Below are 26400 nucleotides of genomic sequence, written 5' to 3'. Positions count from 1 at the left end.
AGCTGGATGTCACTCTCGGAGATAGACTCATTAGTCAGAGCAACAACTGTTACCCTTACAGAGCCCTCATAGAACAGTTTCTCAATTATGGCGAGGGTCCTCTCAAAACACAGTTTACAAGCGGCCTATTTTATAAAGACACAGCCAGAAACCATGAAGTGAGAGACGTGGGATCCTGTAATAAAGGTTTTACCGAAAGAGCTGTTTTTACAGCCGCTAGCCATAAAGTAGAGCTTCTGGGACATTTACATAGCGATCTGTTTTTTTTCAAGAAAAGCTGCTCATAAATGGCGTGGATGTGAAAATTAAACTAACGCGGAACAAAGATACGTTCTGCTTAATGAGCGGAGATGCCAACGAGAGGTACAAACTCATTATTTTATCTGCAGCCCTCTTTGTAAGGAGAGTGAAAGTGTCACCGGGAGTGCGCTCGGGGCATGCAGAAGCGCTGCTGAGAGCTAATGTCAAGTACGCCATGGACCGTGTAAGTCTGAAAGTCTTTAGCATACCGGCTGGCGCCCATGTGACTAACCAGGAAAACCTCTTTTTGGGACAATTACCCAAAATTATCGTATTGGGCTTTGTGGATAATGACGCTTTCAGCGGTAATTACTCTAAAAACCCCTTCAATTTTAAACATTACGATATTAACTTTGCTGCGCTGTATGTGGATGGGGAGCAAGTCCCAGGGAAACCTCTCCAACCGGATTTCGATAATGGTGGTTGTATCAGAGAATACATGCAGCTGGTTCAAGCAACGGGTAAACATTTGAAAGACAGTGCTCTCTTGATTGATCGTCAAGAGTTTTACCAAGGTTATACCTTACTGGCCTTTGACCTATCACCCGACCAAGAGTGCACGGACCACTACTCTTTGATTAAAACCGGTAATCTGCGGGCTGAAATCCGTTTTGCCATCGCTTTGCCACACACGGTGAATATGATTGTGTATGGTGTCTTTGACAACGTGATAGAAATTAACCACAGAAGGAACGTCCTTTTTGATTATCTATGATGATGAACACCGTACAGATCTACCGTATTTTAAAGAAGGATCCGTATGTTACAAAATCTTTTGTAGACGTCCTACCCAGTGACTGGCTGTCTGATGTACAAATAGAAAGGAAACCTGCAAGCTTGGTGGTAAATACCCACCCCCACGACCTTCCTGGAGAACACTGGCTAGCAATATACGTGACTGAAAACAGCACAGGAGAATTTTTTGACTCCTACGGGCAACAGCCTGATAGTTTGTTCTTCCCTAACAGTATTATGAACTTTTTCAATAAACATTGTGAGGATGTTTTATACAGCAGCAAACAACTGCAACACCCTGTATCTACAACCTGCGGTAACCACTGTGTGTTTTTCCTACATCAACGCTGTAAAGGGCTGTCTTTTGAAAATATTTAAAACTGTATTCCGAAGAACCTTGCAAAATGACAAAATGGTTTACAATTTGTAAAAAACAACAAACAGAGAACATGTTGTATGTCTAAATCTTTTCGCTGTCTGTTTCATACCCCCCAGGTGTGTGTACCGTACCAAGAATATTGTACTAATCCTAAATAAAAACAATCTCTCTTGAGAGTTTTTTGAAAACAAACCAAACGTCTATAGTCTATATTTAAAAAAGCCTTTTTTTATTTGAAAAGATATAATTACACACTTCAACCATCTGTTTGTGTCAAGTACTTTACGTCTTTTACGGGGGAGGGGGTCTTTGCACTTTACAGTCTTTGTGTACATTTCAGCAGTTGTCGCTGAAGGATTTTCCTTGAGCTGTACCAGCAGATCCCTGTTGGCTGGATTACCCATGACGGTGGGAGGGCATGTTTAATTCTGCCAGGGTTTGCATGAACTCTCCCCAACCTTTGGGTATCCTCCGATGTGAAAGAGCACGAGTCTGTGTAGCTCTCCACGAATCAGGTCTAATAGGTTAGAGCCACTTACAGGTCTTCCCTTGTATACAAAAGTCCCATTACTCTCCCAGGATGCAATGTCCTTATTCTTTGACAGTTTATTGAGCAGTATTTCTGCATTTTTTCTACGGTGCAATGCTGATGCTGTTTAACACTTTCCTGCAGGATGGGGTCTGGGGGGCTTTTGTGCTCTAGAAATGCAGAGGGGTTGCTGTATCATCCTGTGGGGGGTAGATACAGATTTATTCTTTCTTTTTCCATTTCTCCGTGTCTGTTAAGCACCAGATATCGCTGTAGCACTTCTGAATAGCGTTTGGCTTTCTCATATTCAGGACATACCAGAACTTTGAAGTATACCTTCATTTCTTCATCGAGTCTTTGAACAGCTGTGGTTCTAATATTTTCCTCATGAACTGAAGGGCTTCTCAAATGGTCAAGTTGTTGACTAGACACTAAATACATTTTTTCTGTGTGCTGCATTAGTATTTTAGCTCAAAAGCCCCGTGATGAGTGGGTAGCGCGAATCCTAGCAGAGGCCCGATAAACCCCCCTGACTGTTTGACCAGCTTCTTTTTTTTCTTAAGTGTTATTCTTTTATCACCCAAAATCCTTATGGCTTGACGTTTCCTTTTCAAGATGTTTATCTGCTGTTGTGATAAAGGAACATTACCTCTCAGAGTGTTTAGTGCGATCTCCGCTATGGCCCCCACTAAATCGTTAGAAGCGGCCTTTAGGATAGCTTTTCTCCGTTGCGGAGAGGCTTGAACTAAAAGTTTTAAAAGGGCTAGGTTCCGCTTTAAGCGAGCAGACATGATCTCAGGGACACACACAAAACAAATATGTGGGGGAGAATATATATTCACTTCTTTTTATGGAGGGGTTGTGTTTTTTCACAATATACCATGGTCCATTCTGGTGGAAAGATGTTTGTCCTCAATCTGTAACGCTCAGGGGTCGTAGCATTTAAATCCACGATGAGATATCTATATGGCTTTCTGGTGGCATCCTCATAGGCTTCTAAAAAGAAGCGTGACTTACCGGGGTACATCTGTCTGGCTAAAATAGCGATTTGCAACTTGTCTCTAGGATTCTTAAAGAGCACCATATATTTGGTATTTAAGGCTATAGTTCTGCTTGTTTTGCCTTGACAGAAGACATTTTGTACAATATATATAATACTCAGATTTCTGTGATGCACGTATTGTGCGAAGGCTTTCTCGATTTCATCACTTTTACAAGCAGAAGCCATCAAATAGTCTATAATAACCATATTTATTTTATTGGTTGGAAACAGTTGATCATCATTAAAAGTATCAGGCAAAGAATCCATAAAGGTAATAAAAGGATATTTACACAGCATTTCTTTATACAAAGGTTGCCAGCAACTATAACACCATACAATATTATCAGGCATGTCAGTCAACACACGTCCAGCGTGATCTAGCAGGTTTTTAACAAAGAAGCTTTTGCCGCTATTTGACGGTCCGGCTAAAATACACGAAAATGGGTGCCTCCAGCGCACATCCACAAATTCAGTATCCATAAGGCAGCGTGTTAAAACCCTCTTTTATCACCCTTTTATCGTATACGACCCTTTGTGTTTTCTTAAGTAGGCCGGTCTCTATCGCCCAGGTCTTTTTGTTTCTAATGATCCCAGATTGTTGTACCTGTATCTTTTTAGGACTCTTGTCCACGGCGTCAGTTTTATAGTCAGACGAGGTCTTTCAAATTAGTGAAATTGATCTTTTTACAATTTTCTACATTTAACGTAAACCCCTTCACTTTCATACAGGTCTTTCCGCTGGATAGTTTGTAGCCATATGTTTTGGGGCCAGCCGATACAAACTCTGTGATATGCTCGTCTGCGGGTATCTCGCTCGTCAACTGTCCTAAATAATCTCCCAAAGGGGGATCGCTGGCACCCTCACGACTCACAAAAATCACAGAGTCTGTATCGTGGTACAGACAACGTTCTTGCAAACTGTCAAGCAGTTTGTACAGTTCTAAACGAGCATAAGCAGTTGTGAAACAGGCAATGAAGATGTTTGTATTACCTGACAATATGCTGCGGTCTTTTGAATGCTTCCATGTCACACAGGCTGTTTCATCATCAATAAAATCGCATGATGAAACATCATATTCGGGTGAAAACAAATACTTATACAGATCGTCAGGATCTCTCACAATACTTGTAACAGGTAGGTTTGTTCTTTGACCAAACTTCCCCCACAAAGAGTTTAAGAAAAGCTTGGCAATTTGACGCTTTGCGGGGTTTATACTAACCTGTTCAGGCTTTAAAACTACACCTTCTTTTTTGTAAAAATCAGATATATACATGTTTTGTTTTTCTACATCGGTACACCACTGAGGGTAACCAGAGGCCTCCTGTTTTTGACGGAGATGCATTTTTATGTATTCAGAAAACAGGCTGACAGATTTACATTCAAAGTACCATATTTCACATATTTCAGCAACCACATACCCTTTTGCAACAGCCTCATTCATCTCCACAGTGCACCAAGTCCCTACGAGGGCTCTCTTCTCATCCGTGTGGTTGCACATATCCTGCAGACTGTTGTCGGCGCATGTGCGGCACAGTGGGAACATGAGCTTACCGCTCACACGGACCGGTAATACTGGGAAAAAGATCTTTCGTGGTGGATACACTTTGGCTTTAACAAGCCCAAAATAGTCTGAGAGGGGACCAAAGCTGTCATAAATGATTTGCGGGTGGCCAACAGGGTATTCCTTGGTTTTATTGACAAAGGGGTAGAGGCTGGTAAAATCATAGTAATGTATTTTTTCATCAGCCCTGGCTTTATAGTACAAACATGTAGCATTGGTTCTACCACCAAAGAGGGCATCTCTGGGTACTAGCTGCTGCGGCAGGCCTGATTTAACCAGAAAGTCTGCACAACCCCTGATATTTTCTTTCACCATTCTCTTCCATTCGTGTTCCCACAAGCTTATGACCTTAAACCCTCTTCTTTTCAGGAAATCTGCTTTGATTTGTGTTTTGTAATTGAGAAAACCAAAGGTTGTAGCCGTTAAGGGGTTCTGGTCTTTATCGTTATAACAGCTCGGACAACCGTGGAAAAAACAGCCGTTAAATTCAAAAGCTGTTGGTACCCCCATCAATAAGTGCATAACCGTCAAGAAAATAGGGACCCACCTGCTTTTCACCCCCCTTTAGAGCATGGATGATCTGTATTTGCTCTGTGGCCTCTGTATACATCAGCCACTGTATAGAGGGTGTTGAATATCTCTTTGTGTGTCTGTGATAGTTGTCTGGAGGGACGAGTGCCACGGTCTTGGGTTCTAAGAACATAAACCTGTACATAGCCATGCACACAGATGCCAGTGTTATATATTGGAAGGGGTCTATACACCTTTTCACAGTTTTAGATCCACCATCCTGCTCTACAACCACATCTCTCTCTGTCAAAGCCATGATTTCATTTCTGTATAAGACACAAGCTTGCCTCAGAATGTTCACATCCTGTTGGCAATAATAGGCCAGCTCCTTTTGTAAATCAAAGGTGTTATTTTGATTGTCCCTGTACCATTTTAAAAACTCCTCTCTTTCTCCAGACATCATATACCCATCTCCATAATACTCAACATCGGGCATAGGTCCCACATAATTTTGATTAACCCTGGTGTTAAAAAAAATGCGGGAAATAACCCTTACAGCCTTGAAACCCCAGGGCTTGCGGAAGCTTGCTAAGCTTCATGGGCAGGAAATTTAAAGAGTCTTTAAACCGTATACCCAGGGGTTCTATTGTGATTTCTAAGAGCTTAGCACCCTGAGCTAACAAGCGCACATCCATCTTTTCCTTTAGCAGCTCTCTAACTACAAAATAACCATCATAGCCTTTAGAATTATGCGCTATGAAGGTGTATCCTTTGAACTTTTTGTCACAAAAAATCTTAACAAACTTAGAAATACTCTCAAGACCTTTGAACTCCCAGTTTCTTGTGTTTAAATCTGTTGCATATATATAATTTGGAACATGAAAGCCTGTTTCATGAACACATTCACAATCATAAAATATATATTTTTCAGATATTTGTGCATGATCAATAGGGGGCATAAAACACAAATGCTTGTCGCCAGCGATCAAGGGCTCAGAACAAAGCTTACATTGTCTGACCCGGCATTTATGTTTTTTATCAACATACGATTCACATTTTTCACACAGTATTTTAAGCAAAACACTCAACTTCTTTTTTTTAAAGCCAGAACCGTATGCCTTTCTAAACACTCTTGAGAATGACAATACAGCCTGCATTTCGGACATCTCTGTTGTACCCCAATATTGTCTACACACATTGCTGTTAAACAGACGGCACCATAATGTACAATTATGATCGTGACTATATGGTTTCTGGCAAAAATGACAGAAGTTTCGCTCCCCATAGAGCTTTTTTACATCTAAGATTCCATAAAAATGGTCATCATGTAGAAATATAAATACAGTTTTCTGGAATTCAGGTCTGTCCTTTGTCTTAAAACATCCCCATTCTTTTGTATAAAGCACAACTCTTATGTTTATACCCAAATGTTGTTCAAATGTTGAGACATCATGTAGCATGACCTTTTTATGTTCTGACCACCCTAGCTCTGTGTACAGTTTTTTAGCACGGTCTAATAGCTCTGCATCTGTGAGCTTTGTTGGTGACATGAGCGCTGTAACGCTCCCTGCAAAACATAGTTTATTATCTGTGTTATTCAAGTCTATTAAATGCCTTCTCTTTTTATGTATGATTTGACTGTACAGAATAGACCTTAAAACCCTTCGTGACCCGCCCCCTCTGTTCCTTATAACAAGAATGACTATGCGGAATGTCTCACCAAACTGTATCTCTCTATAACTCTGCAGGAGTTTACTAACTTGATCTAAGAAATCATCAGCGTTCAAATCCTGAGGGTTTAACTTTCCCGAATACAAAGAATTATGAAAACCTGTAGAATGTAAATGAATCTGTATATAATCATGGGGGGACACGTTATGGCTTATTTCATTTAGAACATGCTGTATGCCTTGTCTCACAACATTTTGCGCATCTATGAAAGAATCTATTCTATCTAAATTAATAAAACGAAATTCCTCTGAATAAAGCACGCCATTAAATTTTTCTAAATCACGGTTCCACCTTCTCACAAATTGCACAAAATTAACCGGTTCATTTTCTACAGCTGCATTTTCAGAGGTCTCTGGTATACAATTATTTACCAACCCCCCTGAAACATTGTCATCGGTACAATTATCTAAGAACATGCTTTCACATTCTTTCTCTACTTCCAACCTGTGCACAGGTCTGTTGCTGTCTCTCTCATCTTTTCTTTCGGAAATAGGCTTTTTAGCAGTCTTTTCACGGTCTAAAATTAAAAAAAATAATAATAATTAACATGGGTGGGCTCATACTTTTTTTTTGCAATATTTTAAGAAGAATTTTTCTTAAACTATAACAGTATAGATTCTTACTTTTTTGTTTATCTCTCTGTTTTTTGTATGGTCTTTTGTCAGTTTTCTTTGGCATATGCTGCTCATGGTCTGTTATGTAAAAAAAACAAAAAATGGTAATACCTTTTCTTTTACACAGCTGTGAACTAATTGTTGTTTTACCCGTACAGATATAAAAAAATACTTCTTACCTTCAACTGCATCTTCAGACTCTTTTCTCTTTCTTTTGGAAATAGTTTTGTTTGCACCATTTTCACATTCTAAAAATTACAAAATAAAATAAACACAGGGTCACACACACTTTTGATGTCTTTGTAAATAGATCTCTGCTTCGTTGACTGTTATGAAGGAAAAAAAGAGAGACATTTGGGGGGTCATAGACATTAAGGAAAACCTATTTCTCACCATTATTTGTATTGCTGTCAGAAATGCCTTGTTCTATTTTTTTTTTTTTTTCTCTAAGGCATTACTGCATCCAGGCTGTTCTTCTTCTATGTTCAAATGTGTGTCTGATTTTGCAATATTTTCCTGTTCTAATGATAAAACAGACAAACACTGTTTTTACTACTGTTTTTTTAAAAATCATATCTAAAAATATACATTAAAACTATTAACTCACCTTTTAATTTTCTTTGTTTTCTTCGTTTAGTAAGTGACATTTTATTAATAAACACAGGCTTCTGCTTTTCTTTGTTTGAAGAATCCATTTCTGTTTCAAACTCCAGACTGCTGAATCTTTTCTGGTCACCGGCTATACCCTTTTATCACCAGCATTAGGTGGGGCGTAACCACCAACAAACCTCAAAACCTGTGTATTGAAAAAAAAAAAAAAAAAGCTACCTGTCCTCTCCATCATGTGATGGACATCTTATAGAATAAGATTGTTCTCTTGCTTGGGTTATCATTTACAGGGCTTTTTGTATGTATTATCAATATCTCTTTAGATCTGAAGCCCATTCACAAAACTATAGTATGTTGAACCTCTTTTTTTTTTTTTGTGATTTAATGTTTGCTGATCATTGTTTCTCCCTGATTAGATTATGTGTCCCAGACAGCTATCCGCACCTACCTCATTACAATATACATCCCCCCTTTTGTTCATGAAAGGTAGTGTGTTACCAGCGCCCTCTTAGGTCTTGGGGCACTTTTACAAAAAAAAAAAATTGGCCTCTCTTGAATGTCTTGTCATTCTGGTCTTTTTTTTTTCCCTTCCAAACATTGTCTCATTCTGATTAGATTAACCATTTACAGATCTTGGATCCAGACAACTTCCCCCCCACACATAGCTCATAGCAATATACATTCCTTAGTTAATGAAATAGTTGCTGTATCAAACATTTTACAGCCTGTGCATTGATATCAAAGAGACTTAATAAAACCATAAGATATCCCCCCCCTAAAAACTTCCATATCACCTTAAAGCACAATTGACACATTTTGTTAATTCTGATATATTTATTAGTTGTTTTTATTAACTAATTTATACACATGGCAAAATTTGTTAAAATATTACAAAGTATTTCATTGTCAATACATACTTCTGAAATACAGACAAGAAAAAACAAAGACTGCTTTATTATACATTTTTAAAAAAGGACTGGTGTTTTCTCCCATAGATGATGGCATTTATATATTTTATCATTAAAATCTCATCTGTAGGTTTAAGCAAACTGTTTAGTTTTTGAACAGGATTTTCAGCAGTCTTCACGCTGTGTATAAGATATACGATCAGATTCATATCGTCATTGTTTAGGCTTAATACACCTCGTTTATATGCTGCTAATACCACAAGATTCAAAACACGTTCTAAGCACAACCTGTTACAAGCGGTCTTTAATTGTTCCTGGGTGTCAGAGGCAGTCCAATAAACGCAACTATGATCATCCTGACTCGGATCGTCGAACACAGCCTTCGCAATTTTCATACCGTATGCCAGATAGACATTTTTTAAGAATACACCCTTACGATTGATCTAAATGTTGTTTTTCGAAAAACTCCATGCACCGGCGGTGGTTTTGGGAATCCTATATAGCTCCACCAGCTGAAATCGTGCACATCTTCAGGATTGTTGTTTTTTTTTTTTATCACATGTATCTGGTTCTTTTATACTTGGACAGAAGCAGCAAATACAGTTCATTTTGATACCTGGTGTGTCTCCATATTCTTCTGTTTGTAAAGATCCTTCATTTTCCTATAAAACATAATGTAAACATTAAATTAAAACCTCTTCTAAACAAACTCTCTATCTTTCTGATGACGTTTTAGGGGGGGTGTTTTTGGGGGGCGGTGTGGGGTGGACTTCCGTGATGTCATACCTGCTACGTCACAGGGGGTGTGGGTTGGGGTGTGGGCGGGGTCATCCATGACATCATGGGGGGGGCGGTTTGGGGGTGGGGTGTGGGAGGGGCTCCCCATTCACTTCTATTGGGAAGGGAGGAGCATCGATGGGGTCTGGGTGGGGCCAGGGGCGGAAGGGGTGGGGCCTGTGGCGGAAGGGGTGGGGGCGGGGGAGGGGCGGGATGAGGCGGGAGGGGGCATGGCTACGCCCCCATTCACTTCTATGGGGATTGGGCAGGGCTTAGACCGGAAGTGAACGCTGATTGGCTGCGGAAGGGGTGGGGCCTGTGGCGGAAGGGGTGTGGCCGGGGTGTGGTCGAGGGTGGGATGAGGTGGGAGGGGCGTGGCTACGCCCCATTCACTTCTATGGGAGTGGGCGGGGCTTAGACCGGAAGTGAACGCTGATTGGCTGCTGTCATCCTTATCTCACCTGTCAATCAGTTTGATCGTGTACCCATTATACTACTTATGTATGTATATGTGTATATGTATATATATATCGCGCACATGCACATATACACACATCATCTTGGACAGCTGTTCTTCTTTCATTCAAATATTTAAACTCTGCTTGGATTGTGTTTTTGGAGTGCTAGTCCTTGTTAGTAGCAGAGAGGCAATATGCTGTGTATGTACAGAGATGGAATGGGCAGTGTGTGTATGTGTCTTTTGTGGAGATTTGTTTCTTATCTGCACTAAAGGTGCTGGGGGGGTCTTCCTTCAGGAATGTAAGAATCCATGCTGCAATGCCAAGAATTGTACTCTGAAGGCCGGGGCTGACTGTGCTCATGGAATCTGTTGCCATCAGTGCAAGGTGGGTTTTACCTGTGTTACTCCTTATAACCACCCTTTTCCTAAGACAGAGAAAGCAATAGTTGCATAATTATGGCTAAACCTCCCCCCAGAAACTGGCCTTAGAGTGAGCCAGGCAAACAGTGTAGGCAGTTTTCATCAGGGTCATTCCATATAGCACCGTCAACCCATACGAATCTATACCTGTAGTACCCCAGTAGAATTGTAGTACTGAAATCTGACGTAGTTAAACCGTTGTACCGCAGTGGCTATTCCCTAAGTAAACTTGATTAATAGCCGTTAATGGACTTCTCCTCCAAGAACTTATCCGAATCTTTTTTGAATCCAGCTACGCTAACTGCACTAACCACATCCTCTGGCAACAAATTCCAGAGCTTTATTGTGCGTTGAGTGAAATGCCTCAGTCATGACATGCAGTGCCGTGCTGTATTGCTACTGGAATTCTATCAATGCATCACAATCCTGACCCGTATCAGTCCCAGTACTATGTCCCTGTACAGTTCTGCCAATGCACTCTGTCATTAAGTTCTATTCGCTATTACATGCAAAGGCCTTCACGAGATCCTCCATCTCATTCTGCATCTGTAGTGGCCCATGCCATTTCCATAGCGGCTGTCCACATAGCTCTAGAAGACCCCCCTGCTGTTCCATTATTGTCTGCTCAAGCAGCCCTGCCAATGCAACTCCCCCTGCTATTCCAGTAAAGGCTCGCACATAGCTCCGCTGAAGGTCCTCTGGTCAGATGGTGGGGGCTCTACGACAAATCAAGAATGAGATAGATTGATCGAACTGTCCACTCTGCCTGGGACTGATTTAATACTATCAGCCCCACAGCTTCATGAAACCACCAGATCAAACTGTGTAGAGTGTAATGAAGCTGAGAGACTTTGCTCTATGTACAGTTGGTGTATTCTCGTACTGTTAATACGGTTTTCATAGCAAGAGACACAGAAAAGAGGTTGCATTAGCACAAGTCTGAAACTTGTAAGCAGCAGCGGCACTGATTGCCAAGGCTTCAACCCTGCTTACTGTCCATTCGCAGATCTCTCAGCTGCATTCAGTCATCCTCGCATTTGCTCATCTCATGCTGGAATCTGAGCTGGCTGAATAGCACTGTAGGCAGCAACTCTTCAGGGGTATCAATAGGTGAACAGATTTCTAGGTGGATGTGATTGGCCAGCGAGGGAGTGGTGGGAAACCAGAAATAAGCACCTTTTTTTGTTTTTTTGTTTTTTTGTTTTTAAGGAACAGGGGTGCAGTGCTGGGAAATGGAGCTAAAGCCAGAAAAATGTAGCAAGAATCCTACATTTCCTGGCGTGTAGCCAGATGGACTCAGTACAAATGGGATAGTATCCGCGTGCTAGCAGTTGGAGACGGATCTGACGTCAGTACGGGGGCGTATATAGCTCCACAGGAAGCGCAGCGACTCAGTAATTTCCGTCTCCAAAGCAGTTTGGAGTGCCTGCACACTAGTTGAGCGTGCTTTCCAAGACTACTTTGATTTTTTCTCTTTCTTCTCATTTCAGATTCTACGTCAAGGTCCCATTCTTCACGAGGATCCAGCTCAATTCTCTCTTACGGTATGGCCCTTGAGAGGGCTCGATTGAAGAAGAAGGGTTACTCTGAGCCCGTGATTGATACCCTCCTCCGGGCTCGCAAGTTTTCCACATCCCTCACATACATCCAGATCTGGAGGGTATTTGAAGCATGGTGCGACACTCATGGCGCCAATCCACATGCAACCACAATCCCTATTGTGTTGGATTTCCTGCAGGATGGGCTTCAGAAGGGTCTGTCCCTCAGCTCCATCAAGGTTCAGGTGGCTGCGTTGTCTTGCTATGGTCCCAGGAGGGATGGCAAGACCATCGCCAAGCACCAGGATGTTTCTCGCTTCCTGCAAGGAGTCAAGCATATTCGTCCGCCACTGAAGTGGCCTGTGCCTTTGTGGAACCTCAACCTCGTTTTGGATTTCCTCGCTGGATCCACCTTCCGACCCCTTCGGGGCCTGTCTCTTCGTTCTCTCACCTTGAAGATGGTATTCTTGCTGGCGGTGTGTTCAGCACGCCGCATCTCCGAGTTACAGGCACTGTCCTGTCGTGATCCCTTTCTTAGGATCACTCCAGAGGCTATCCACCTTCGTACGGTTCCCTCCTTTCTGCCTAAGGTGGTTTCACAGTTTCATCTTAATCAAACCATATCCTTGCCTACCACGGCGGGTTTGCAGAAATCTGAAGAAGGTCGTTTATTACGCCATCTCGACATTGGCAGACTGCTGCCCAGGTATCTGGAACTTACACAAGATCTACGAAAGACGGACCATCTGTTCGTCCTGTACAGCGGGAAGAAGCAAGATGAAGCGGCCTCGCGGCCCACCATCGCCTGCTGGATTAAAGAAGTCGTTAGAGCCGCCTACGTGGAGGCTGGGAAGGCTCCGCCTCTACAGGTCAAGGCTCATTCTACCAGAGCCCAAGCGGCATCTTGGGCTGAATCAAGGATGCTGTCTCCGGCAGACATCTGTAAAGCAGCGACGTGGTCCTCCCTTCATACCTTTTCCAGGTTCTACCGTCTGGACGTCCAGGCCAGGGAGGACTCAGCTTTTGCGAGGGCGGTTTTGCATAGTCCTCAGGCAGCCTCCCGCCCAGGTGGGAGGTAAAGCTTTTGTACATCCCATTCGTACTGAGTCCATCTGGCTACACGCCAGGAAATGTTTAGATTACTTACCTGGTAATCTTCTTTTCCTTAGTGTAGACAGATGGACTCAGCATCCCGCCCAGCTGCCTGTGTGCATGAGTTTCACCGGTTCCAGGTAAGCCATGCCTTTGTTTACATGAGAGCGTGCACTTTACCAGGTGTCAACGCTTTCCGGTTGGGAATGCTGGCGGTCTCCAGCCACTGTCAATCGGTCAGGGGAATCCTGTTTTCACTTTTCACTTTTCACTGAGCGTCAGTACACACATCCATAACAGCTTTTGCAAGGAAGATTACTGAGTCGCTGCGCTTCCTGTGGGGCTATATACGCCCCCGTACTGACGTCAGATCTGTCTCCAACTGCTAGCACGCGGATACTATCCCATTCATACTGAGTCCATCTGTCTACACTAAGGAAAAGAAGATTACCAGGTAAGTAATCTCAACATTTGTCACTGATCCAGCCACGCTCCTCATCCTCTTGCTCTATAAGTTTCAAGGTGTCCGTTATACGTGCACGTGTTTTTCCGCATAACAAGAGACGGCATCTTTCCTCCTCCTGTCGGGGTTACAGTGCACCATCTGGCTTGACTTACTCTGATTCCTTAGTGTGATTTCATGGTCCACTAGTGCCAAAAAAAAACCATCTGCACTTCCCCCCCCCCGAAGACGTCTTATGTTTCAGCGATGTCCGTTTAGGACCCTGACTGATTATTTCACCTCTCTTCTCATTTTTACAGCGCTGGATTTACACCCAGGCTGCCTTCGCTACAGCTTAAGAGTCTCAGATTATGAGCAGCCTCTAAATACAAAAAAAAAATAAATAAATTACTAAATGTAAAATTTTACATACTTTTTTTCTTTTGGTAATGCTGTGGGACCGGTTAAACTTGACGTCGCTTAGGGCCTCAGCCTGGGCATGCCTTCACCCAGCCCTGCTAGTTCCTTTCCGGGGGGGGGGAATCACAAACGCGCTTCAGGATTCGATCCCTTGGGGGTGCATTTGAGGCAGGAATCTCATATCCTGGGGTGGTGGAGGGGGGGGGGGAGCAGGGTTGAGAGTCTTGGAAACTAGGGTTGCGGCGCCATTTCCCCGTGGATCACAAGGTCAGGTTGGGCCCGCGCTGCGCTGCGCTGCTGTCAAAATCCCGATCAGCTAAAGGTCAGCAGAAAAAGTCACCTTTTCTTCTCCTGTCTATTTTAGCTGAAGCCGCCTGGAATCTTGTGCAGGGAGCAGTCCAGGCCCTGTGACCTCCCGGAGTACTGCACGGGCAAATCGCCATTCTGCCCCTCTAATTATTACCAGCTGGATGGCACGGCCTGCCAGGACGAGCAGGCCTACTGCTACAGCGGGATGTGCCTCACCTACGAACAGCAGTGTTCCCAGCTGTGGGGAGCCGGTAAGAGCCTTCTGGAGAAATATGAATTCCTACGGAGATACGATGTGATCTTTCAGGTCAGCATTTAACTTTTTTAGGTTGTTAAGGATGGCTGGTCAGATCTGGTTCAAGGACCTGAAACAAAGACCTAAGTTACCCGTAGGATCAGCTTCCAAATTCTGTTCATTCTTATTGCTGATGTATTAAGTCATGCTTTCAAACTGCTGGGTTTAATTTGGTTAATTCTGTTTTCTATGGTAGGATTAGATAGATTATAGGTTTATTAGCTGCCGCTGGAATCACTGCTCAGCTATAGGCTCAGGCTAGGTGTGGTTTGAACTGTTCTCCAATGACCATTAAAGAAAAGGAAAAGTCTGATTTGTGATTGTGTGGGTCACCGTTTCCACCATTCTGACTTTGTGTTGCTCTCGTCCCTCAGGAGCGAGGCCCGCGCCGGAGATCTGCTTTGAGAAGGTGAACGCTGCCGGCGACCAGTACGGCAACTGCGGAAAGGATCTGAATGGCAAATACAGAGCATGTGACGCCAGGTAAGCGTGTGCAGGCCGCAGAAAATAATAATAATGCTGCACCGTGCTCGTCTGTTGAGAAGGGAGACCCAGAGCCGGCCTGGTCAGCTGCCATGCAGAGGGCACCAGTTCATGGCTTTCCGCTTCTTGGCCCACTCGGGTCTAGGGATGCTGAAGAGGTAGCGTTCACAGCTCCTAGGGGGAGGGAGTCCCCAGCTGTCGCTCACCTGTTGGCCAGATTTAGGATTCATGTTTGCTTGGTGGCCTCTGGCCAAGGATTGTGGCTCTGGCTTGGGTGAGCTGGCAGGGGAATATTAAAATAGGGGCAAACCCTCCGCAGATAGTTGGGGAGGCTTACGGCTATAGACCTGGAAGCCCAAAGGAGAAGGAGAAAAAAAATAAATAACCAGATCAAAAAACAAACAAACCCCAATAAAGCCCCATTAATCTCATACAAATCTTCCTGTTCTGCCTTGAACCAGGGATGCAAAGTGCGGGAAGATTCAGTGCCAGAGCTCTGCTTCTAAGCCACTGGAGTCCAACGCGGTTCCCATCGACACCACCGTCACCATGGAGGGGAAGCGGATCAAGTGCCGGGGAATGCACGTGTACAGAGCTGCGGAGGAGGAAGGGGACATGCTGGACCCGGGGCTGGTGATGACCGGAACCAAATGTGGGGCCCATCACGTGAGTGGCAGGCTCTGCCCAGACTCTGAGCCGGGGGAAATGTTCTTTGCCCGGTACTGGAACTGGTTAAGCTTTTGAAAAAGCAATATTTAAATGGGTCTCGGCCTGAGCCACTCCAAAGATTTTGCGTTCGCGTCTTCCTGCCCAGGTCTGACAGGTCGAGGCGGGAGTGGGGGAGGTAAGTGCAGGGCAGCCAGGAGAGAAAAGTTTAGGAAGCTGCAGGGATAATTTAATGCTTTAGAGAAAAGGTGAAATGCGGCGTTGGAGAAATCGGTCTCTGCCGACTGTTTTACAAAGAGATCATAAATGAAAGGGTATCGAAAGAAGTCTTTTACAGCAAAACGTTAAGAGGGCGCTTCTCCTTACTGGAGCTATCCCCTCCTTTGCCATAAATAAAGGCTTTCATGCTGATTTGTTTTCCTTCTCGCTCCGCAACAGCCGTGGAAATAATTCTTCCGCCCACACAGTTCGGTAAATGACTTAACTCTCTCGCACAGCGCAACTTTTGAGATTCACTGTAGGCGCTCAGTGCATGGTCTCTCGCAGGGCGCAGGCAGAGCTGGATGTGGTGCTTATGCCTCTCACGCGCCGTGCAGTGCAACGGGAGCAGCGGCGCGGTGGGAGAGGCTGTGTTTGTCTCGCGGCCTCTTCCGATTGGGCCTGCGTGCAAAGGGGGGCGGTTTAAAAAGAAAAAAAAAACCAAACAGCTCCCGCATCGATGCGAAGTCAGCAGGTACTTTTTAGCCCCGGGCGTTGCAGCAGTTAAGAACATAAGAAATTGCCATGCTGGGTCAGACCAAGGGTCCATCAAGCCCAGCATCCTGTTTCCAACAGAGGCCAAACCAGGCCACAAGAACCTGGCAATTACCCAAACACTAAGAAGATCCCATGATACCGATGCAATTAATAGCAGTGGCTATTCCCTAAGTAAAATTGATTAATAGCAGTTAATGGACTTCTCCTCCAAGAACTTATCCAATCCTTTTTTAAACACAGCTACGCTAACTGCACTAACCACATCCTCTGGCAACAAATTCCAGAGCTTTATGGTGCGTTGAGTGAAAAAGAATTTTCTCCGGTTAGTCTTAAATGTGCTACTTGCTAACTTCTATTATACTAAAGTGTAAATAACCGATTTACATCTACCCGTTCTAGACCTCTCATGATTTTAAACACCTCTATCATATCCCCCCTCAGTCGTCTCTTCTCCAAGCTGAAAAGTCCTAACCTCTTTAGCCTTTCCTCATAGGGGAGCTGTTCCATTCCCCTTATCATTTTGGTCGCCCTTCTCTGTACCTTCTCCATCGCAATTATATCTTTTTTGAGATGAGGTGACCAGAATTGTACACAGTATTCAAGGTGCGGTCTCACCATGGAGCGATACAGAGGCATTATGACATTTTCCGTTCTATTAACCATTCCCTTCCTAATAATTCTTAACATTCTATTTGCTTTTTTGACTGCTGCAGCACACGTACATCCCCCTTTGAAAAATACCCTGGGGAAAAATGTCCCTGCAGAGATTTGTACCCTCTTTTTCTATGAAGGCCCTTTTCCCCTTCAAAATATCTCACAGAGTTTTGAGAATGCAAAAGTGCGCACGTTATTGGCTCCATGGGTAAAAGCGTGCGCGTTGTTCATCTCCGTGCGTGCTTTTCTCCCTGGTTGAGAGGAGTGTGGGGATTCATTTTCAGACAGTGAGTGTGGCCTTTGAATATTTCCCTTGGAATTGCAAACAGCGACATCATAATCAGAGGTTCAAACCACTATGTTTCTATTTTTTTTGGTTCAGTTCAGGTTCAGCTGCGACTGAAGTTATTCCGATTTTGGTTCTGGCTCAGGCCAAAACCGGTTCAGTTTCAATTCACATAATAAAATTGAAATACAAGGCATATTAATATGATTCATTTGCACAGTGGGGGGCGGAGCAAGATCACACAAGTCTACTGTGTAGCCTGCACGAAACAAAAGAGAAATTCTAAGCACTTAAAAATAAATCTGAAATGCTTCTTTTATTTGTCCTGTCAGACCCAAAACGTGCATTCTCCTAGCTGTTCAGTTTGGGGGGAAATTTCCGGAAGCTCCCCCCCTTGTTTGAAAGCTCAAGGACACTTTTCCCCGTGGACTTTGCACTGCTTCTCAGTGGGAATGTGTGCGAGCGTACCTCACCCCCCTTTGAAAATTATTTTGGGCAAAAAGTCCCTGCAGAGATTGGCCTCTGCTATTTCTCTGGATACATTTCCCCCGAAAAACAAAACCTGTAGATAGCAAGTCGCAAAGGGACTCGCGTCGCTACCTCTCCCGCTCCCACCTGCTTTTCCCGCGAGTAAAAGTCTTGCGGGTGGATGATCCCTGTGAGTGCTTTTACACCTGTTACCGACGGCGCGGAGGTTCGCCGAAAGAACGCAAACGCGCGTGGTTTTTTTAAAATAGAGACGTATGTGCGTAAATTCCGGTCCCGCTCGCACACTCCATCCCTGGAACGTCTGTCACCTGTGCGCGTGCAAGTGCACATGTGCGGCGAATATGCGTGTAAGGTTATGCGCACATCGGCCGCACAGTTTTTTTTTAAAGGGCCGTTAGCACTTCCTCCCCTCAGATGTCCCTTTGAAATCTATCCTCTTAGATGGTGACTTCCAACCCTGACGATTGTTGCCTCAACGCCCCCTCCCCCCCCCCCCCCCCCCCCCCCCCGGGGCTTCTTTCCCATATTCCATGCATCAGTTTTCCACTTTAAAGGATGCAGCTGCTTTTGCTTTGAAAAATCTCCCGGCAGAGATTTACAACTGGTTTTTTTTTTTTTTGGCCTGTGGTTACCGAAAATGTCACCAGTAATTTTGAAAACCAAAAATGATGGCCCTTGAGTTCTACCCCTCTCCCAGCCAGCCTCACCTTGGGAACGCTCCCAGTAGGAGACACGTGTTGTGGTGCCGTGCTCGGCCTGTTACCCACATCCAGGCTGGGGAGTTGTCAGAGAGTCCACACGTGGCCCATGAATGTGCTCGTTGCCATTCGTTCTGGAGCCAGTGAGCAGGACCTCGACATATGTTCAGTCAAACCATCAGGCTGAGCCGGTAACCTGAATTTCCATCTCCGGCTCTGTACCAGCTCAGCCACTTTCAAACGCTGGCTCCAGTTCTGTTCTGTTTCAGGAAAATCTGAAGGCTCGGCCCCTAGTTTGGGCTTAAGTTCAGGTTTGGTCCTTGGTATTAGAATGAGTTGGAATTGGGTCAGACGATTGCAGCCTTCCTTCCTTCTCCCTGCTCTGTGCCCGTATAAACATCCCAAGTGAATCGGAGACACCTGGCCTGTTTGTTTATTGCTAATTGTATTGCATCTTTCGAAGGGGGGAGAGGTTCCATTTCATTTTAATTAATCATTTTTCGGGTGGAGGGCTGGTGTGTGTGTATGTTGTAGGGGGGTGGAGGGAGCGGCGCATTTCACAGCCCTCTGTATCCCACCCAGTTCCAGTCCCAGTCCCAGATCCCAGCAGGGAAGTGGCACATCCTCTGCTCGTAACCAACACGGGAGCCTTTACAAATGGTTGTCCGCTGCTTTTGATATCGATACTCCTTGCTTAGAGTTCTCTTAGTCACTTTCTGCAGCTGAGTGCTTGGTAAATGTAAATAAATAGGGCTGGGACTGAAATGTTATCTCTGCCTGAAGAGCTAATTAAAAACCTACATTTTATTTTCCTCAACATCTACGAAATGATCTGCTGAGAACTACCATGTGATGATCTCAGTAAGGCACTCCAGCGATCCCAGTAACGTGTGCCAGCGCTGTCAGGCGGCAGTAAGACGCCAGGCACTGGACGTGCGCTGAGATCGCACTGCGGCAGATGCTCTGGCGGGCCTTATTGCTTCAGCACAGCACCTTCAGCAGAGAGTTTCGTATCCCAGGGAGGGGGGGAAAAATTCTTGTTACATCTGGGCCTAAAGGACTTACATTTTTCAAAACTGTTTTCTCCCATTGTGCGCCTGCCAGAAGAACCCTGAAAGGATTAGGCCCCCAAAGATACCAAGAGCCTACAGAGCCAGCAACACTTAGGGGCCATCCATAAATGATGTCACACTCCAACGGGGAGGGGGGTTTCTAAGATGAAAGGGGGTTTGGAGATTTGTGACAAACCGTGCAAGGTCATTTATGGACAGTCCCTTAAGAACAGTGGGCGGTTCAAACCAAAGAGGCAAATTTTAAGACCCGCACAAGGGCGCACGTGTGCGCGCGTCTGCTGGCTCGCGCACTCGGGCGCGGCGATTTTAAAACATAAGCACGTACGTATGTGTGCGGGTTTTAAAATCGGCTGTTCGCTCATACATGTGCGCGTGATTTCATACTGAAGCACGCATGTGCGTGCCAGTGTCGCCTCGCTCCATATTAGGTGCTACAACCCAAGAAAGAGATCTAGGTGTCATAGTGGATAACACATTGAAATCGTCGGTTCAGTGTGCTGCGGCAGTCAAAAAAGCAAACAGAATGTTCGGAATTATTAGAAAAGGAATGATGAATAAAACGGAAAATGTCATAATGCCTCTGTATCGCTCCATGGTGAGACCGCACCTTGAATACCGTGTACAATTCTGGTCGCCGCATCTCAAAAAAGATATAATTGCGATGGAGAAGGTACAGAGAAGGGCTACCAAAATGATAAGGGGAATGGAACAACTCCCCTATGAGGAAAGACTAAAGAGGTTAGGACTTTTCAGCTTGGAGAAGAGACGACTGAGGGGGGATATGATAGAGGTGTTTAAAATCATGAGAGGTCTAGAACGAGTTGATGTGAATCGGTTATTTACTCTTTCGGATAGTAGAAAGACTAGGGGACACTCCATGAAGTTAGCATGGGGCACATTTAAAACTAATCGGAGAAAGTTCTTTTTTACTCAACGCACAATTAAACTCTGGAATTTGTTGCCAGAGAATGTGGTTCGTGCAGTTAGTATAGCTGTGTTTAAAAAAGGATTGGATAAGTTCTTGGAGGAGAAGTCCATTACCTGCTATTAAGTTCACTTAGAGAATAGCCACTGCCATTAGCAATGGTTACATGGAATAGACTTAGTTTTTCGGTACTTGCCAGGTTCTTATGGCCTGGATTGGCCACTGTTGGAAACAGGATGCTGGGCTTGATGGACCCTTGGTCTGACCCAGTATGGCATTTTCTTATGTTCTTATGCTCGAGCGCCAACGCAATTACTTCTTTTCCCAGTTCGTTTCCAGTTTGCCCCAATACAGGAGAGGACTTCCTAACCCCCCCCCCCTCCCCAACTAACTCACCTCCCTTTTACCCTATTAGCCCTGACCCTTAAAACCCTGCTATCTACCCTATTTTTTTTTTATTACACAACTTACACGCCATCCATAGCAGAAATAAAGTTATGTGGTAGGGGACCCCGGCGCCGTGCTTGTGCGCATAAAGACTTACGCACAGACGTCAGGGTACAGGCCCCGCCCCTTTTTGTGAAAACAAAGTTTTGTGCACAGACTCTCACGGTTTTTCAAAGCCGCCCGCCAGGCCAAGTCACCCGTGTATTTCCCTGCTTTGGCGCGTGTAAGGCTTTTAAAAATCGACCAGAAAGAGCATAATAATAATACTAATTATGACTTTATTTAAACGAGAAGCCCTCTGATCATTCTGTTTTACGCCTGGGGATTTATTAGCATATAACGTGTCTGAAAGTGCTGCCCACTCGTTTTTCTCCTGCCGTTCTCCATCCCGGGCTCTTAGCACCACTCCAGGCGGGCCTCACAGGACCAGATGTAAATAGTAAGCACAGGGCAGAAAGAATAATAAAGCCTTGCCTAAGATGAAAAGAACAAGCCCAAGAGGCAAGAAATGGGGAGACTGGAGCCTGGGACTTCTTTTTTTTAAAACATTTTTCTTTCTTGTTGGCCTCACAGATTTGCTTTGAGGGGCAGTGCAGAAACAGCTCCTTCTTCAAGGCCGAAGAATGTACCAAGAAGTGCAATGGTCAGGGGGTATGTTGTGTTTCTTTTGTGGGGTTTTTTTTTAAACTTTCACTGCGGAGCTTCCATTCCCCTTCCGTTTTGCTCAGAAGCCGGCAGGGACGCCGCAGACAGCGCAGTCGCCGGGGCCTCCCGTTTCGTGGCCTCTTCCGGGCCTGTTCAACAGATGGCTTTCAGAGCACATGGTGCACAGATTTTCTGACCCTGTGTCTAGGTGTGATCTCAGGAGCAGCTCTGTGGGCAGGCGGGGCCAGTGTTGTCTTTCAGAGCTGAATTTATAACGCACATGTGTAGAGGGGGGGGGGTGTCATTTGTGTAGCTAGAGCTTTCACGCTCATGTTTACGTTCCTCCACCCATCCTTTCTCACCATCTCTTTTTCTTCTTGCCACAGATCTGCAACAACAACAACAACTGCCACTGTTTCCAAGGATGGGGTCCGCCATTTTGTAGCAGACCAGGAAACGGAGGCAGTGTGGACAGTGGGCCGCTGCCTTCACCGGGTGAGTGTTCTCTTCTTTATACTGGATTAGAAAGAGAGAATAAATGCAATTGGCTTTTTGCTATAATTTTCACCGTTCTTAATTCCTTCCTTTCAGGCATTGGACCAGTGGGAATAGGAATTCTAATTCTCCTCCTGGTTTTGTGTGGGATTGGAGTTTCCATCGGCTACTGCTTCTACAGAAAAAGGTATAAGATGGGGCTTTTGGAAATATCCTCGCCCCAGGGGCTTCCTAAAACAGGACCTGGGGCTCTGAGTCATTTTTCAGGACTTTCCCCATCTTCTTTTTTGATTTTAGACTTTGCAGGGTTGGAAAAAGCAGGTATTCAAGAGAGGGCCCAGGTTCACGAAGGCTTTTCTCCTATTTTACGTAAGAGACCCTATAACGCTGAACTACCTACTGGTAACCAGTCCGGGGCATGTCTGGTGTGGCTTGTAATCGGGCACTGTGCCGGGGCTCTGGTAGCCAGTGAGCAGACGTAGTTGGTGGCACATTAAATAATGCCCCCTTTTCAATCGGCAGTGACTTCCAGAGATTAAGAGGCCTGGGAGAGAGTCAGTCACCTGAAAGTAAGGGATGCTTGCCTTGAACCTTTTGACCACAAAGGCAAATTTGAACGGGGCAATTTTTTTTTTTTTTCAGTGATGTGCCTGCCTGCAAAATTAGTAATTACGCATACCTTTCAAACCTGGTTTTCCAAGAGAATGCGTGCACATAAACGGAATTTGTTTATTAGGTTATTGTGCAGCTAAACATATGGGCTTAAGTTTGCCCATTGCAAAACAGGACATACAGTAATGCACCTCAATGGCATCTTCTTTACGTACATAATTTTTGAAAATGCCAATTATGCATGTAGAGATCCCTAACAGTCCTCCCCCCTCAAAAGCTTTTTTTCATATAGCTAAATTATGTGTATCATGAATGTACGCACAAATTTTAAACTGGCTGAAAGTTGACCTACATGTATACAGCCAATCTTCATTTTATTCATTTCATGCATTCAATTTTGGCCCGTCTCTTTTTTTTTTTTTTTTTTTTAACTCTAAGCTGTTACAAGACCAAGAAGAGACTGCCCTCACCTTCTAGCTCAGACCCTGCACCGAGATCATGGTCAAAGAGGCAGAGAAGCAATGGAGGTTTGACTCTTGAGATGAGAGTCGGATGGTAGTTTGACTCCAGAGGTGCACAGAAGGTGCTTTCTTGGCACAAATATCCTCTACTTGCTAAATCAGGGTATTGGAAATTCATTTAATCCAAGAGCACTGGGAATCACAAGAGGCATTTGCTTTTGTCTAGGGACACTAGGAATACTCTTACATAAAGAAGGCCTGTGAAAAGCAACTTATTCCAATACAGGAATTTCAGTTCTGGTTCTCTCTTCTTCCCACAGGGGTTGCTGCTCTCCAGCCATGAACAGTGTCGGTGGTCAAACTAACCTCTTCTTCAAACTCATAACTCAGCTCAAAGGAAGAAAGGTGAGACTCCTGTATACTATATTTCTATGCGAAGAAAATTTGCTTACCGTAAATGGTGTTTTCCATAGATAGCATGGCTAATTCATCTTGCTATTTGAGTGACGTCATCATGACGCTCTGGCGGACATCCACATCTCCAAGCTAAAGTTTTTGAACTGCTGCACCTGCGTGGTGCTTCCCACGCAAAGCGCAAGCCTGGTCTCTTCAGTTAGTGAGGAAGCTAGAAAACATCTATCCAAGGCCGACCCCAGTGTAAAAAGATATGGTCTGCTACTGACTGGTTGAGAGACCATTCATGGGGATGAAATAGTCAGCTGAGATAGTCTGCTTCCAAGATCCCTGTTCTCGGTCAGGAAGTCTAGCTTTTGGTAAAAGATCCTCCTGAAGAATAAAGCGTTGTAAGTGTGAATGGGATGACAAGTCAGAACATACAGATTGGACATCAGGTGATGACACTAATTCTTCATTCCCCTCCCCCTTCAACGGCAGGGGGAATGAAGAAATAGGATTTACATCCAGACAACATCTAACAAGGCATTGATCTGAGCAGTATGAGTATACAAACATCAGGGTAACTTGCTCGATACGACAGTTACTACCCTCAAACATTAAGCCTTATAGTTCACTTTGATGCGGCTCCAACACTGCTCTCTGCATCAATGGCGGGGGTGGAAGGAAATTAGAATCAGAAAGTTACTAATAAGGGCCCTGAACTCAGCGGGCGGAGTAACAGATAAGTATGAGAAAAAAAGTGTGAAAGCTTGCTGGGCAGACTGGATGGGCCTATTGGTCTTCTTCTGCTGTCATTTCTATGTTTCTATGTAAAGCTAATCGGTAAAGCAGTAGGCAATACCCAGGGATGCTCAGAAAGAATCTCCTGGAAGGGATCAGTCGAGAGGATTGGACATTTGTGTGATTTGAGTCTATCAGTTGAGTGTTTGCTTCTTTGTTTCGCATGCTTGGTAGAGTTCTTTGTGGAGACTGCGATGGACTTAGAACGCCTAGTCTGCATCGTTGCACAGAACTTGGCTGGTCTTGGCGCAGGTGCTTCATGTGTTGAGACCTGCATCGATGTCGAAGGTCGCACCGATGCTCCATGTAACAAGGGTCACTTTGATGTGTTGTGCGTCGGTGTGCGAGTCAATATGTCATGCACCGACAACCACATCGATGCGTCGCATGTATCGGTGCTTTCTTTGTTGTTTCCAATGCATCATGTTCTTATAGTCTGGCATTTATGCTCCGGTGCTTTCAATGCCTCTTTTTCAGGAGCTTTTGAAATCGAAACTGATTTAAGTTTTTTTTAGGTGCTGAGGTAATCTCTACCCAAGGAGGAATTGGGTGTTTCTTACCCCTAGGCTTTTCCGATGAGGCCCTCCTGGCCACCTCAAGCAACATCGACTTGGGTCCCGGGGAGGAGTGAATGGAGTGCCTCGGAGAGGGCCCATAACTGCCCGATGACAAAGCACTTTCCCGCTCCTGGAGGCTAGCAATCTTCACCGCTCTCTATTCTTCTTGCCCTAGGAGACACGCAGCTGCAATCCCTACCTTTTGCTTGGTCATGGTCTGGGCCTAGGCAAATGTAGCAGTAATTATGGTTGTCAGTGATGGACATTGTGTCCACACCTACTAAAACCCCAGTTTTTTGGGGGGTTCAACATCGTAGCACTGAAAAGTGCTGTTTAGAGAATCACTAATGCAATTGAAAAAAGAAAAAAGAGAGAGAATGTGAAGAGATGCAGAGAGATTGAGAGACGTCCGTGGCTGAGCGTGGAAAGAAACTAACTGAAGAGACCGGGCTTGCGTTTTATGTGGGAAGCACCTCATAGGGCAGGTAGTTCAAAAACTGTAGCTTGGAGACGTGGATGTCCACCAGAGCCCCGTCGTGATGACATCACCCAAACAGCATGGCTCGTTGAGCCTGCTTATCGATGGAAAATCTGTGTAACTGCATATTGTAGCTTTGTTCTCAAACATCTGTTGAGCATTTAATTCAAACTCAAATGCCCTTTCAAAGTGAGGTAAACGTATGGGGTGAATATGAAGGGTGAAGGGAAATGTGATAGTGTGGAGGCAGGGCCTGTAGATTAAGGGCCTTATTAAAAAAAAAAAAAAAAGACTTGTCCCCTTGCTGCATCTATGGAAAAAAATTGTTCTTGAATAAGGCCCCAAAATGTGACATAGAGGGAAAATGTACTGAAACAGAGTGTGGGTACATGTGGGAAGCATCAAGTATGGTTATTGGTACATATGGGAGGTGTATATGTTAGGAACGTGTGCAACGCAAAGAGTGTGAGTACACAGCTACTGTACGTTCATGTGGGATATGTCCATTTACAAAATATTAAAGCATAAGTAAATTCACTAAAAAAAATAAAATAAAATCTGAAGTATAGTAATGATCTAGTTGCCCATAAAAGCTGTTCCTATACATTAATAAAATAACAGTACTGTGCGCATTACTTATGCAAGTAACCTCTATGTATCTAAACCTCAGCCTAGGAAAATTTCAGAGACCGTGATGACAAACAGGCAACAGCAAGCCATCTACAAGTTCTCTAACCAGCAGGTCCTTGGGAACCGAAAATCAGGCAGCCCTCACGAGACAGCCTCCTCCAAAGAGACCAGCACCA

General features: G+C 44.5%; 1 protein-coding gene across 1 annotated transcript in view; it reads left to right on the top strand.

The window, feature by feature from the left end:
- The window catches only part of LOC115082701 (disintegrin and metalloproteinase domain-containing protein 19-like), a gene marked incomplete at its 3' end in the record, with an annotated part of 26895 nt that extends 559 nt beyond the window's left edge, over nt 1-26336 (top strand). The window contains exons 2-10 of the mRNA XM_029586896.1: nt 10429-10541; nt 14433-14628; nt 15047-15155; nt 15617-15821; nt 21723-21800; nt 22181-22289; nt 22386-22476; nt 23683-23767; nt 26265-26336. Of these exons, the coding sequence (XP_029442756.1) occupies nt 10429-10541; nt 14433-14628; nt 15047-15155; nt 15617-15821; nt 21723-21800; nt 22181-22289; nt 22386-22476; nt 23683-23767; nt 26265-26336 (1058 nt within the window). The remainder of the gene's footprint in view (nt 1-10428; nt 10542-14432; nt 14629-15046; nt 15156-15616; nt 15822-21722; nt 21801-22180; nt 22290-22385; nt 22477-23682; nt 23768-26264) is intronic.
- Nucleotides 26337-26400: the final 64 nt, after the last annotated feature.

This window comes from Rhinatrema bivittatum, unplaced genomic scaffold, assembly GCF_901001135.1.
Source record: "Rhinatrema bivittatum unplaced genomic scaffold, aRhiBiv1.1, whole genome shotgun sequence".
Lineage (NCBI taxonomy): Eukaryota > Metazoa > Chordata > Amphibia > Gymnophiona > Rhinatrematidae > Rhinatrema > Rhinatrema bivittatum.
The sequence above is the reverse complement of the archived record's forward strand: the minus strand, read 5'-3'. Positions and strand labels throughout refer to the sequence as shown.